This window comes from Macaca thibetana, chromosome 15, assembly GCF_024542745.1.
Source record: "Macaca thibetana thibetana isolate TM-01 chromosome 15, ASM2454274v1, whole genome shotgun sequence".
NCBI classification, from domain to species: domain Eukaryota; kingdom Metazoa; phylum Chordata; class Mammalia; order Primates; family Cercopithecidae; genus Macaca; species Macaca thibetana.
The window spans coordinates 38,149,490-38,164,047 of record NC_065592.1 but is presented as its reverse complement, the minus strand read 5'-3'; the positions used below and the strand labels follow the sequence as shown (position 1 = coordinate 38,164,047).

The window sequence follows — 14,558 nt, the reverse complement described above, 5'->3', positions numbered from 1 at the left end:
GCCTGAGGCTCAGGCACACCTTCCGAAGAAGTCAGAGAGAGCAGATGCTGCTTTTCCGCCACATGCTTTTCCGCCACATGTCAGAGCTCCTCTTGGGAGTGTGACACCTAGCAGGGAGTCAGGGATACCCCACCCCCATACCCTGCTCTTGTGGGTCTTCAGCACCTTGACCGCTCTCCACAGTCCTGAACCTCGACTTCTACTTCCCGCTGGGCATCCACTAGATTTCTCCCAGCCGGTCAAAACATGATTTTCTCTTATATTCTCCCCACTTCTTTCCTTCCAGCCGCGACATCACTGCGTGTTTTATTTCCACCCGCGCTTAAAATGTTTTATTCTACTTCTACTAAGGTCCTTCTACCTATCAACTACGAACGTGGCCCAATCGTTAAACAATATCAAAGTTATAAAGCAGCAACTCCCCTCAGACTTTACCCAGCCGTTTTCTCTCCCCTCATGCAATGGCCTCGGCCCCCAGCAGCGCCCATCTCCACTCACGCACCAGACTCCTCTCACCTGACTCTCCCGCGGAAACTCGTGGCGGACGATGCTGATTACTGGAATGTGCAGGACTAAGCTGACCAAGTCGAGCTCCATCATCTCGCCCTGGCTCTGGGGGAAGGCGAGCAGCGCCGACACTCCTTGTACCACCACGGTATGGCACACACTTTGCAGGAAGGAGAAAGGGTCACTGCTCCACGGCGAGCTAGGGGAGGAGAAGGGCAAAAGCGGCAGATCGCCCAGGCCTGCCTCAATGGCCATCACTACTTCCAAAGACAGGTTGTAGGGCAGCAGCCCTTCCACGCGGTTCAGGTTGTCCACGGCGAATAGGAGGGCGTCCCGTGGCCACAGGGTCTCCGCCCTGGTGCCCTCGCCGGGCTTACGGGAGCCTGGCGGCCCCCGGCCATGCAGGGTGCTCCCCAACCAGCGTGCGCCCGACGAGGGCACCGGGGACCGCCTCGTCCCTGGCTCCGGCTCATCCCTCTGGGCTCCTGCCCGGCTGCCGTCCGGAGCGCGGCTGGCCGCGCGGGGGGCCGTGGTCCAGGGCTGCAAGTGCACCGCGCCCACCCTCACCGCGTGCCCGATGCGCTTGAGGATCTGGCAGGGCTGCGGGTGCGAGGACGAGCCCGGCACCCCAGCCAGCACCAGTGCGCAGGGCGGCGGCAACAGCAGACAGACCCTGCTCAGCAGCCACCACAAACTCAGTCTCCTCATTACTGTGACCCGCAGGGAGAAAGCGCGCCCCCTCCTGCGCTGGGCTCTCCCCTCTGCAGCCGCTGCCTGAGGTCTCCGCCTCCAGGTCCCGCGCGCAGCTTCACTCCACTCGGTGAAGCGGTCCCAGGAGCTGGAGCGGTCTCTAGGCCATCCAAGTTGGAGCCTAGCACACCCCCGGCAGTCTCAGATCCCGCTCCCAGGTCCCTCCGCCTGGCATCCTCTGTCCGTCCGGTCACTGCGCGGAGCAGGCAGGCGGGCAGGCCGGTGCCTGTCACCCGCGGTTGGAGCGTCCGTTCCCTGCCCTCCCCATCTACAGGGCGCCTCGGGCACTGCGTCCGGCCCCGCGAGGCGGCCGGGCTGAGAAGCAGCCGGAGTTCCTCCGGGGCAGCGGTGACAGAGGAGCAACGCGCTCTCGCTTGGATTCTTTTCCTTTTCTGCCCGGGCGAGACCCACTTATTTCCTGAGGTCGCGTTGGAGAGGGCGTTCACGCCCGGGGTGTGGAAAAGAAGCCAAATCCACCTTGTTCCACTGTCGGCCACCCTCCTGCAGGCTCCCCCAGCGCTGACTTCATTTTCTCTCTTCTCTCGCTACTTCCTCTCTGCCTTTCTTTCGTTATTTTTCCGCGGAATCGCCACCGCCGCTCGCTTCCTAGGAGGAGCAACGCGACTGGCCAGCAAAGGGTGGCTCTGCTCTGAGCGCCAAAGTTCTCCCCGCCTCAGCCGGCGCCTCCCTGTTGCTGAGCCCTGGCGCCTGCCTGTCGCTTGGCTGCGCTAAACACCCACTGTTGGTGAGATTCCCGAGTGGCACATCCCGCGCCCCTGGAAAGTCCTCTCCCCTCAAAGGCTGGGAGTCGTAATTTGCAAAATTCCCTAAGACCTAAGAAGGAAAAAAGGACTCTGAGCCGGTGAGAATTCTGAATTCGGAGTCGCACCTGAGGGATCTGAAATTCGGTGGTTCACTGAAATAGGTTCAAAGAGGCTGTGATTTAACGAGCTTCTGGATGTGTCGCTTTTAAGGTTTTTCTAGCTAAGGGTATTAAAGTAAGAATTATTTACACATTTTTATCTCCTCAGCTTCTTTCTCTCTGGCATGTGCACCTTTGCATTTTTTTTTTTTTAAAGAATCCCTGTGTTTTTAGGTTCTCAGAATTAAAACAAAGTGAATTCAAAGCAATTCTTTTAGTTCAATAAATTAAAGAGTTTCAAAGTACTTTGAGTTTCATATGCAGTCAACAGCAGTTCCCAGTTTAGATCAAGAGTCCCCATATCACAGTTTCTACTAAGTTACTTCATTTATATAGTAATGCAGTGAAGTCAGTGTGTTGTGATCTAATCTTTTCCTCCATGATTTGAATAATCTGAAACTAGAAGGTAAGGAAAGAGTTAAGGGCAGGCCTGTGGTTTGCACATATACAGTAGATTAAATTTAATTTAATTCCACAGTATCGTTTAGTAGGAGAGAGAGATCCATGGGGTGGAGCAAGCATTGGGGATCAGCATTTCTAAGTCTAATACCACTTCAGGAGAACCATGACCTTGGCAATTTATTTCACCCGACCTTGCCCTGCTGTTTGGATCTGCTAAATTGTTATGCAAATACAGCTGGCTTTTAGCTCTGGAGGGTTGATTTGATTCATGAGCTAAAGTTTCCATCATGCTTTAAATCCTGGGATGAAGAGACTCGAGTTAAGTGAAAATCCCAAGAAGGTTGCAAAGTGAATACTGTTTTCCCCAGGCCAGATCTTTTAAAGATATCTCAGAACAAATTTACCAGACATTCAACATCGTTTTTGCAAGACTGGATTGCTAGAGAAGAAAAGTCTCCCATGAGAGAAAAGTGGAAATCATAGTAGGGGGCTGAATGAGGAGGGAAAGAAACCCTCCTGAAGCCTGAGAGAACATCCCATGAATGGAGATAAGCTGCCTCTAGTGTGCTGGAAATTCCCCCTTGTTCCAGAGGATTCCATTGATTGAGATCTGAATAAGAAAAGTGTAGAAGTCTGGGGTCCTTGCATTGCAGGAAGATTGGGTATCTACTAATTGTATAGTAAGGAGGTATATTTGTCTGTACTCGAGTGTGTGTTTTGAAGAGTATAACGTATAACATTATAGGTCATGACCATGCTTCAGAGTGGTACTCTTAGTCATTGGCATTACACTTATGTTCAGATCAGGTTCCCAAGAAAGCACATGATGATGGAGAATAGTTTGATCTGATCATTAATAGCATCCTAGAATCACTGTATATGCATTAGGTTTTTCGCAAGTTCATGACTGCCTCAAGGGAATAACTGAACTGCTCTTACACAGAAGACTTTCCCAAGTTTCTGAGGATAATACTGCACCAGGTTGTGATAAAACTCTAGTTAAACCTGGTGAATACTGAGTGAACAATGAAGAATGGCTCTCCCTTCTCACGCTTCCTTTTGTTTCTTTCGGGGCTTTTCAATTATAATTGACTGGTTTCCTTCCTGTTTTCCTTTTGCTGCTTGGTTTTCTTTGTTCGTATCATGGTGGTCTGAGCGTATCTAACAAAGTTGTTCTCTCTCCTTTCCCCGAATCTTCTTTTTCCTTTTCCCTTTCTCCTTCTTGTCCACCTTTTTCATGTGTCAAGGGTCATCATTTTCAAAGTTCATTTAAATTCAACAACCAGTGATTAAGCTCCTAGTATGTGTCAAGCATTGTTGTCGGACCATCCTGGAAACAGATGAATAAACTCTAGAAAAGTGGAGTTTTCCCCTTTCCACAGGATCACAGTCAATAAGTGAACAAAATGCTAACATAGAGCTTATATTCTAGTGTGAAAGAGACAATAAAATATACAAATAAATAAATAAATGTAGGGTATGTTAATTGGTGCTAAGTAGAAAAAGAAAGCAGTGTAGAAGAAGTATTAGGAGGAGGATGGGTTGTAATTTTAGATGGGAAAGCCAGGAAAGACCTCTCTGAGAAGACAGCTTTTGAATAAAGATGTAAAGGGAGGTAAGGGAGTGATTCATGTGAATACTCTAGGCAAGAATTTCCAAGCAGGGTAAACTACATGCCAAGGCCCCGAGTGTTTCTGGAAGGTTTAAAGAATAAAGAGGGGTCTGGAGTGACTGGAGCAAAATGATCCAGGGTGAAGGCTGTGGCAGGTCAGGTCAGAAAGGCAATAAAGAGATGGCAGACAATGTAAGCCAATGAAGAGCTCTGGCTTCTACTCTGAATGAGATGAGAAGCCATGAGGGCAGGGACACTGGGCAGAAGAGTGATAGAACTAATACTTTAACGGGATCACTACAGTTGTTTTGTTACTAATAGACGAAAGGTGGTTAAGAGTGGAAGCCAGAGGAGGAGAAAAGGAGATGAGACTATTGCAATAAGCCACGTGAAAATTAACATTGCTGTCAAATCGTAAAAATCAACCTCGGTAGGTTTGTGTGATCATCCCCATTCTAAAGAAGAGGACATTGAATTTGAGAAAAGTTGAGTTATTTGCACAAAATCGTTATATAGTGAGTGGCATTGTGGCTTCAATATTTTAAGTTCATCCCAGCTGTGTGGTTGGTAGCAAAAATCAGTTGAATTTCAAAACTGGCTCACTCAGAGATTAAGCTTTTTAAAAATTATTATCTGATTCAAAATGAGAACTACTGATCTAAGAACCCATGTTGGAGAGTCAAACAAGCCAGAACAAATCCAAATGTAACGTGTGCTTTTGTTCACATCTGTGTTTTCTGGTACCAGTAACGGATGGACTAAAAGCTGAGATATATTGCTGTGGTGGTAGCCAAGGAAAGGCTACAGTAAATGATGCTGTGGGAATTAGGAGTTAGATTCTCTTCTCAGTATTGTTTCTCCTATGGATATGACATTTAACCTCTCACAGCTAAAGCTTCCTCCTCTGTACTGCGGTTGTGGTGACAGATCTTGGCAGTTGTCTATATAGATGCAACAGTATACATTCTCCTGTGAACCTTTTCAAGTTCCATGGGAATGGGAGGCTTCTGGTGAGTCTGGAAAACTATCTTGTGTTTTTTCCTATACCTTGACTTATTACAAGTTGTATTCACATCTATCTTTGTTTTGGTAAATGGCCATAATATTAAATGGCATGTCCTTAATTCTGGGTCAGCCTTTTCTTTTCAATGGTAATTATGTAGATTTTTATCAATATTCAGATGAAAAATGTGTTCTCCCCTAGCTAGTGCATACCCATGGTCTCAAATTGTGCTGTCTTCCACATTGGCTCCTTTGTTTCTATTGCCAAGGACCTTGTTGTCATATGAATCTTCCTGGATAAAAGCAAAAAGCAAACAAACAAAAATATGTGGAACTCTTAGAGAATCTGTGGCAGCAGAATTTTAGGAGGGAATGAATCTAGAAAAAAATTAGGCCAGTTTAGAGGAGCAGACCCTGAGGGCTCATCTATCCAAAGCCTAACTATTTTTTCTCATTCCCCCAATTAAAAACAAGCCTATATTCACTCAATACTTTGTAACACTGTTCTACATTCTACTAATTAGGCATTAATTTTGGCAACAATCATTCTCTTTTAAAAATGCAATTAACTCTCATTTGGGGACTATCAGTCAATCACAGATTAGTATAAATTATTTTATCCTGATTGGTGTAAAATTAATATCCTCTTGGGATTTTGGGGGGAAAAGAAGGGAAATAAGTTTATTTTGCATTATAAAGGATTTTGGGAACATAAGAGATCTTAAAGAAGAATTTCAGAAGATGTGCAACAAATATTCATTACTCTAGAGCTTTTATCTTGAGTAACTTCTACATGCCAGGAACATTGTATACAGGATTCTGGTAGAACTTTCCTCAATAATTTTTAGGCAGACTGAGAAACTGCAAACAGGAAAAAAGGGACCTTAGAAACTAAGAAAATGGGGTGACAAAGAGGAAGCAAAAATCTAGTCTATCTTGTCCAATGCAAAATATTGCCTATGCTTTGACCTTATGCTGGAAAACACAAAGGATACTGTCTTTTCTTTTGCATCACATAATCCCCTACACCCAAGAAACCAAATTCAGGCCAGGGCTATTACCTATCTGTAAATTAGGAATTGCCAATAGTTGCTGTTTACCTTTTAGCTATGTAAAAGCACATTATGGTATCCTTAATCAGGGGAGTCAGTCATCAGCTGTGACAAGTGCTTGGCCTTTTCAACATCCGCCAGGATTATTAGCTGAGTGTTTGGATTTCCTGATTTCTTTTCTAAACCTCACACTAAAGAGAACTCAAATAGGGATTGGAGAAGCTAATACGGCAGTCTCTCTCAATCACTCTCTTTTTGTGTGTGTGATAATCATTTCAATTTAGTGTTTATCCAAATGAGCTATGGAATAAAACTTGGCCCATCACAGACTGGGACATTTTTAAGGACTTTTTTGTGCTTAATTTGCAGAACTAGTTTTATAACTGCAGCCAAAAGAATTTGGAAATTTTCTAAAAGCTTATTTGCCTTCATGGATCTTATGCCTTGCATCTGTAAAAACATTTAGTCTACAGAAACATAGTTTTTATTCCTTTAGAAAGAGACTTTAAGAAAGACTTTCAGATGATGCTCAAGAATTATGCAGTCTTCATTATTCTAGAGCTTTTATCTTGAGTGACATCTGCATGCCAGGTAGTTGGCATGCATGATTTCTTAATTTCATGACTAGACAGCTCTCCTTATTTTATAGACGATGAAACTGAGGGTTGGTGAGGTCGAGTCATTTACTGAGAAATGGGATGCAAACCCGGATTTGATATTCTTTCTTCAAAGTTCATGCTTTTTTCATCTCTACTTCAAGTATGAATGGAACCATTATGACTGGTCTTGACTGACTGTAGAACCATTATTTGACTAGTGTATAGGGATAAACATAATTACAAAGTTATTTGATTATTTATTACTTATCAGAGGATACAAATGAAAACTCACAGTTATAATATTTAAGATGATCTCAGAAAATGTTATCCTTACTGTTTAATAGTACAAAGAGTCATGAATCATTATCATTTTCTATTTTCTTATTGGGCCACAAAACATAGAGCCAGATGTCATTTGTTCATTTCATCTGTGATGACTCCTACCTTGGCTGCAGTTTAATGTCATTGACAATATGATCTCATAATTTATTACTTTCCTTAGGGTCTCTGTGCAGCAACCACATACTCAGGATACGAAGAAATATTTTAATATGTGAAAATCTGCATGATTTGTGATAGTGCTTCTGGAATGTTCTCATTGGAAAAAGTTCAATTCTAGGGCAGCCCTTACCCTCTATAAGGTAGACTGAAGCCTCTTATTTACATACTCTAATTGACAGACTTTAATCTGTATCAAAGGATTGAAGAGTTTGCATGGTATAAGCTAGTTTGCTCAAAAATGAGCTTGGACATACTTTATATCATGATGTGTGAGCTTTGGCTAAACAGAGTTGCCATTTCTAGGTGCTGGAGAAAAATCTCATGGGTATGCTGTATCTTCTGGGAGCTAAGCCACTCTGAAATGAGGGCTAGTCATCTAGTCATTTTTGTTGAAGGAGAAATGACCTCTTTCTGAATTTGAAATCCCTTCAAAAAACCCTGTACCTTTTTCATTTGGGGTGCTATCATTGGATTAAAAAACCCATAACCCCAACAGTACTATCATTGCAGCTTACACAATGGTCAGCAGATTGAATAAGACTGAAACAACAGCAGCAGTGATTAGCTTATGACCACATGGAACTCAACCAAGAACTCAATGGGAAAACGTTTTCATCCATTAAAAAAGTACTGGTGTAATGAGACAGATTTGGAAGAGGCAGGATGTAAGTAATAATAATTACTGTCTTCTGAGATGGGCTGACACCTCTCTTTTGAAGAGCTTAATACATTTTTGCAGATTTCTTTCTTATTCTCTCTCAGGTGGGAAGAGCGTAGACATATTAATCTATTTATATGGTTTTGAATCAATTATAAACAGATGGTACCTGAGACAGAGTCAGTAAGTGGATAGCCCAAGTTTCCACAGATGCAGAACTTAAATTTCATTTCTTTTATAGCAGCCAAAATTGGGAGGCAACCTTTACTATTGCTGCTGCTACTACTACTACTGCTACTATTACTACTACTACTGGAGAAGTGGGCACATGTAGGCTGATGTTTCTTCTTTGATCTGCTCACAGGCAAGGTCCTAGTCTGGATCTGACATTTAATGCTGTTAAGTTGATGGCTGAACTTTTCTGGTAATGAAAACACTGACTGTCCATTTGTTTATAATGGCCATGTCTGCTTGAATCTTGGTTCATGCTTTCTAACTGGGATATTTGCAATTTCCTCCTGCCTTGGTATTTTTTTTTTTTCTTGAAGTTCTTCATCTGGTTGGTGACACAGTCATGTTTCTGCAGAGTTTCAAAAATGGTCTTTAGCAAAAGCAATCTTCTTTTTCTATTGTACCAGCAATTCAATCTTTCTCTTTAAGTCTCCCTACTAGCTCCCTGCTGCTTTCTAAATCAAGCTGTGATTTTCTGGGTTTATCAGCCTCTCTATCATGGGGTTTAAATTTGCTATTAAAGATTTTTTTTAAAAAACTGATGCCAAAAGTCACCTTCACTCCAAAAGTGGGGGACCAGAAATAAGTATAAAGCAACATCCACAGTTGGTGGTACAGGCACAGACAGGTGTATGGGATAGGCAGGGGAAGTTGTCTACAGTGTTTTTTCTTTTACATACAATTTTTAAGTGGCTAGCAATGTCTATAGGCTCTGTAGATATCATTTTATACCGATGACGTTAATGCTAACAAGTCTTTTTTTTTTTTTTTTTTTTTTTTTTTTTTTTTTTTTTTTTAAATAACCAGAGAATATGGTTTTAGCAAATATGACCTGGGGCCATATTTTTCACAAGAGCAGAAATTATGATGATAATGGTAAGATTACGTGGAATCCTATGAGTATATTAGGAAAGGCATTAGCAATGTTTTCACTTTAAGATAATGAAAAATATGCCATATGTATAATAAAATGTAATTTAGCAAAATGTATATGTTGAATTATTAGCCTCACATCTTCATTCCTCTGTGGTAGTAGTATAATCTTATGCTAGGTGGGGTGTATGTCCCCTGTTTTTGAGTTGAAGATTGGTCAATGAATATTACTTTGACCAATAAGACTTTAGTGGACATGAGGCAAACAAAGACTTGAAACATACTTGCACAGCTGGGCTTCATTTCTTGAGCCCCTGCCTTGCATTCAAAGAACATTCTTTGGATAGCTGCTAGTCCAAGAACCCTGAGAGACATGTAAATAGACCTGTACCCAACTGCAGCTTCAAGCCAAGTCAAACTGATCTTAATGGACAATGGGCTGGTAAGCAAGAAATAAATGCTGTTTTATGTCCCCAATATTTTGTGGTTCTCTATTATGCAGCAAAGTGACTGATCTACGTGTATAAATCTACGGGGGAAAAACTTTAATTAGATGCATTCTGTTCACTTTTAGGAGAAATAGTCCAAAGATAAATCAGAGACTTGGGGGTTAAGAAAAAATCCTCAAATCATTCTATGACATATTCTAGATGGCCCATGTATAGTCCAAGTACTTATATTTACATCTATAACCTCATACAGTGCAGATTCATTATCTTTGTATGACCCAACACAATGAAGATCTTGAACCTTCAAGAAATGAACATATTCAGCATGTAGTATTTATTAAGAATAATTCCATACATTCGTATAGTGCCTAGTGGAAGTGGTATTTAGCTTAGAATAAACACATCCAGTTGCAAGATAATCTTAAAAATTCTTTATTTGTATCTTTCAAATAGCACAAAGAAAATACATGTATCACAGCAATTTAAAAATATATTTCTTCTTTCTCTCATGCATTATCTTTACTCATTACAACTGCTTTTACATTTTTTTTTTATTCTAAACTTTCCTTATAATCTTCAAACCTTTCCCTGTTTAAAGATTTCCCCAGCCATAGCCTGTGGCCTCCCAGTCTTTCTCAGTCTCTAGCTTTCTTCTTGATTCTGCATAACAAACCTCAGGAGAATGTATTGAATTCAATTGACAGGAGACTGAGGACTTCAAGCCAGAATCTTCTTTAGTATCCTGGGTTAGAATGAAGGCTGAGAACACGCATAATTTAATAACTGTTGACACATCACTTGTGGAGACTAAATCGGCTCTGTGTTAGGAAGATGATAGATGTTTGGTATAGAACTCAGAAATAAATAAAAAGGTCCCTGCATGGAAGCCTCCGTAGTGCTGGAAAATTTTATCATTCCAACAGGAATAAAGGAATAAGGCTTGAAATAAAAGAAACATTCTTAATTGCAATTGCGTTCTTTGTATGGATGTCAAACATAAAAGAATCAACGAAAAAAATGGTGGATAGTGGAAATTTACAGCATAGGCCAGAAATCATAAATTGGAATAATAGGATAAAATAGAGCCAAAATGTACCATTAATAAAATTATGCATACATAAATAGATATTTTCTATTTGTCATAGTAAATATAGTGGTTTCCAAATTATATAGTCCCCAAGTGGATAGCCTTTTTGGTTTCAACTATGTCACTTTACTTCTCTGTAACTAAAATTTGATTTACCTTTCAAATGTCCATTTCTACTGATGGTGGAAAACTGAAATAGATAAATGTAAAGACATTTAGTCTGTTTGGATTAAACAAATTCCCTCAGGGTTCTTTCACTCTTATTTTCTTTCATCTATTCTGCAGTAGTATGGAAGTGGGTTTATGAATTGTCCTTGTGTGGAAGGAAGGGAGTTGACTTTGTTGAGGTTTCTTTTTCTGCTATGGTGACTCCTGATGTGGGTCTGTACCTTCTGTTGAAACCTTAAGGACTACATCCTCCCTATTCCAACTCCTGACTTCTCTGGGCCATTGGCTCTTTCAGCCACTTTTGCATCTCTCTTAGGGAGTGATGAGAATTTTCTGAGACTCATCCATTCAACACTGGGTAGTGTGAAATTTGAGGAGGTTGGCCTTGGACCTCTATCTAGGTGCTTCCTTGGGCCACTGTTCTAATGCTTAGGGGACTTGTGGACTTGAGGCTTCTCTACAAGGTTTTCAATCTTGTAAGCTGTGCTCTAAGTTGCTGGAGAATAGTTCTTTCTGATGTGGGATTCTCTTAGCCTAATTGAGTATTTATGTAGTCCATCTGTTTTCCCCTTGAAAATTTCAACCCTGTATTAGTTTTCTATTAATGGTAATAAAAAATTACTATAAATTTAGCAGCTTAAATTAACACACATATATTTTCTTATAGTTTCCATGGGTCAGGAGTCCAGGTTCAGTTTACTTGGGTACTCTTCTCAGGGTCTTACCAATCAATCGGTTGGCTAGGATGTATTCTCACCTGGAGGCTCAATTGGGGAAGAATCTACTTTTAAGTTCATTCAGGTTGTTGGCAGGATGAAGTTCCTTGGTACTGTAAAAATGAGGGCCTTGGATTTTTGTTGACTGTTGGTTGCTGGCTGTTCTCAGGACCTAGAGCAGTAGTTTCTAGAAACCACCTGGAGTTCCTTTCCATGTGGACTTCTCCAATACGGCCACTTATTTCATTAATCCCTCAAGGATAGTCTCTGTTAAGACACAGTCCTTATGTAATACATAATATAACCTAATCACAGGAGAGACATCTCACCACCTTTGCTGTAAAATGTTACCTAATCACAGGAGTGACATCCTGTTAACTTGCTGTATTCTATTGGCTAGAACCAAGTCACAGGACCTGCCTTCTCTCAAGGAGAGGGAGTATTCAAGAACATGGCCACAAGACATGGGGATTATGGGAGCCACCCTGATGCCTATTCAGCACAAAAGCCAAAATGAGTTGGAGAGCTGAGCACAGTTGGAGGCCCAGAAAATGTATAGTCATACCCCCTCTAATTCTCCCTTTCCTGTTAGCTGGTAATGCTTTTCTTCTCTCAGCTAACTCCTAAATCATCATGTATAGTTTTTTCAATCCATCTATGAACAAAATTTACAACCTTTCCAGGGGTTGGGTTCTAGATCTTTTAAGGTTTGCAGAATTCCAAAGCAAACACAACAACAAAACTTTTCTGTGTCAAGCCTGGCTCTTTAAAATATGGGCTTCAAGAGTGATCACTTCTGCTGTAGTTTTGCAAAAGTATACTCAGAAGCTAAAACGTTGATAGTATGATTTTATCCTCTTTGTTCTGTCTTAAATTAAATAATAAACCTTATCTCCATCTAGTTTTAATGGATGGAATAGTGGCATAACTAAAAACAAATTGATTATCAAGAGGGGAAAATATATCAGGTGTTATTTGAAAGTATAATTCTTGCCCATTAGGCATAATGACAGTGGGGAAAGTTATTATCATTTAATGACTGCTTCTTGGAAGCTTACATGTCAACAATGAGAAAACTCACTTTTTAACTAATATGCTTCAGTGAGATTAAAGAGCTGTGTATAATCACACAAAACATTAAAATATATAGCTCAGAGTTACATTGTTGGTGCTTTGAAAAAATAGGAATACTCCCATGCTGATAATAAAATCAAGCTATCAACCCGTGTGAACGGCCCCACGACTATTGATCCTTTTTGATAAAATTATCCAATTCATGATAATTAATACAAAAAAAAGAAGAACAAAAGAAAAACTAAAATGTGTATATAGAAAGATGTTTATAACAGCCCAATTCAAACATTGTAAAAAACTGGAAAACAATATAAATATTTAATAATAGGGGAATAATTATTTATGGCATATCAGTTCTATGTAATTTCACCCAGTCAGTTAAAATGAGGAGTATACAAATTTTAGGTTTTTGTAAATCACCTTGGAAAAAAATCAAGTATGAATTGCATGTACTTTGATTATAATTCTGTATGTCAACTCTTCATTTACACATGGAGGTCAGAAAAATATTAATATAAAAATAATGGTTACCATTTTTAAAAATTAGTAGTACCACATTTACACAATTTAAAATGAAACTGACAAGCAAATTAAAGTGTAGCTAATCTAACAAATAGTTACCCAGCTACTTCTCATATTTAAAACATATTTAAGAACTAGAAAATAAACAAATATATATCAAACGAGCCAAAACATACATTGGAGTGTCGATGCTCTGAAGTTCACACATTTCATTTGTAGAACACATCCAACTTTCACTCAGAGCATTCTAACAAACATGATTCCTATACCATAGGAGATTAAAAGAGATAATCAAAAGAGACGGAATAAACCTCAGAAATTTAATAATAAGATCTATACATTATCTTATACTACATAAAGTGCATTCATATGCAGTATTTCCTTTCATTCATACAAAAACTTTGAGTTGTTTTTATTGTGTTCATCTCACAGAAGAATACATGTGGTTAAGTATCTTTGCCCCAGATCATACAACTTAAATTCAGGTGTTCTAAGTTTGAATTAATCTCTTTGCCTTCACTGCATCTTCTAGCTTGCAAATTGAATAAACGGCTTATTATATGTTCACTTTGGGATTTGAAATTGTTTTAGGAAAAAATAACTGTAATGAACATTTGTATAGAAGTTGATTTCTTTCTTTTAGAATATCTTTGCCACTCTGTGTCTTCACAGTTCTTTTAGTTTACGTGGTTCTCATTCCAATCATGGAATAAAAAATTTGGCAAAACAGATTTTTCACATAAAAGTGCCAGTTTTCATGCCAGAAAAGGTCAATAAGTGGAAACATCTGGAATTTTACTTGGTGCTGCTTTATATCATGGATTTTATAAAGAAGACAAGGCTTGCAAAAATGGACATCAAAAGCTTCCATCAGGAGAAAAGACTTCTGTGATCTAAATTAACTTGGGTCAAATGGCACTCCTTTGAAATGAGCTTGAGGCATCGCATTATTCTTTCTCATGCTGTCTTTTGGCTTCACGGGGTACTTAATGTTTTCCAAGGTTCTTTTGGCCAGGTTAATTGGTATTTTCTAGGTTATCTAGGACCCGCAAAATGTCTGCTTAGGGAAATAATTTGGTGCTGTTAATTTTTTTCAGCACAAAAAAGTGCACATGGTCACACACACCACACATCCTTGGCATTTACTATCTTAATGCATTGTACTGCATTTCTGATATGTCTCTGTTTTAATAAGCTAAACTTTAATTCCAGGAAAGCAGGTCTAATTGTATGCCTAAAGAGATAAGGGGATCCACTCTTCCTTAGATGATAAGTAAAGCTTAACTCCTTGGTACCTCTCCAAACTGATGTATGATAGTAAACAGATGTGCAATAACTAGTGGCAAATTCAGACCTTCTTACTTGCAGAAGACTATGTGATAACTGAATATGCCATATTTTACTTTCTGGCAATTAGAAAAATAGATATATCA

General features: G+C 40.0%; 2 protein-coding genes across 2 annotated transcripts in view; both read right to left on the bottom strand.

The window, feature by feature from the left end:
• The window catches only part of GRIN3A (glutamate ionotropic receptor NMDA type subunit 3A), a 163,143-nt gene extending 161,190 nt beyond the window's left edge, over nt 1-1,953 (bottom strand). The window contains exon 1 of the mRNA XM_050761479.1: nt 517-1,953. Within this exon, the coding sequence (XP_050617436.1) occupies nt 517-1,215 (699 nt within the window). The 5' untranslated portion in view covers nt 1,216-1,953. The remainder of the gene's footprint in view (nt 1-516) is intronic.
• Nucleotides 1-14,558, bottom strand: part of MRPL50 (mitochondrial ribosomal protein L50) — a 448,968-nt gene that overhangs the window by 357,104 nt on the left and 77,306 nt on the right. The window lies entirely within an intron of this gene.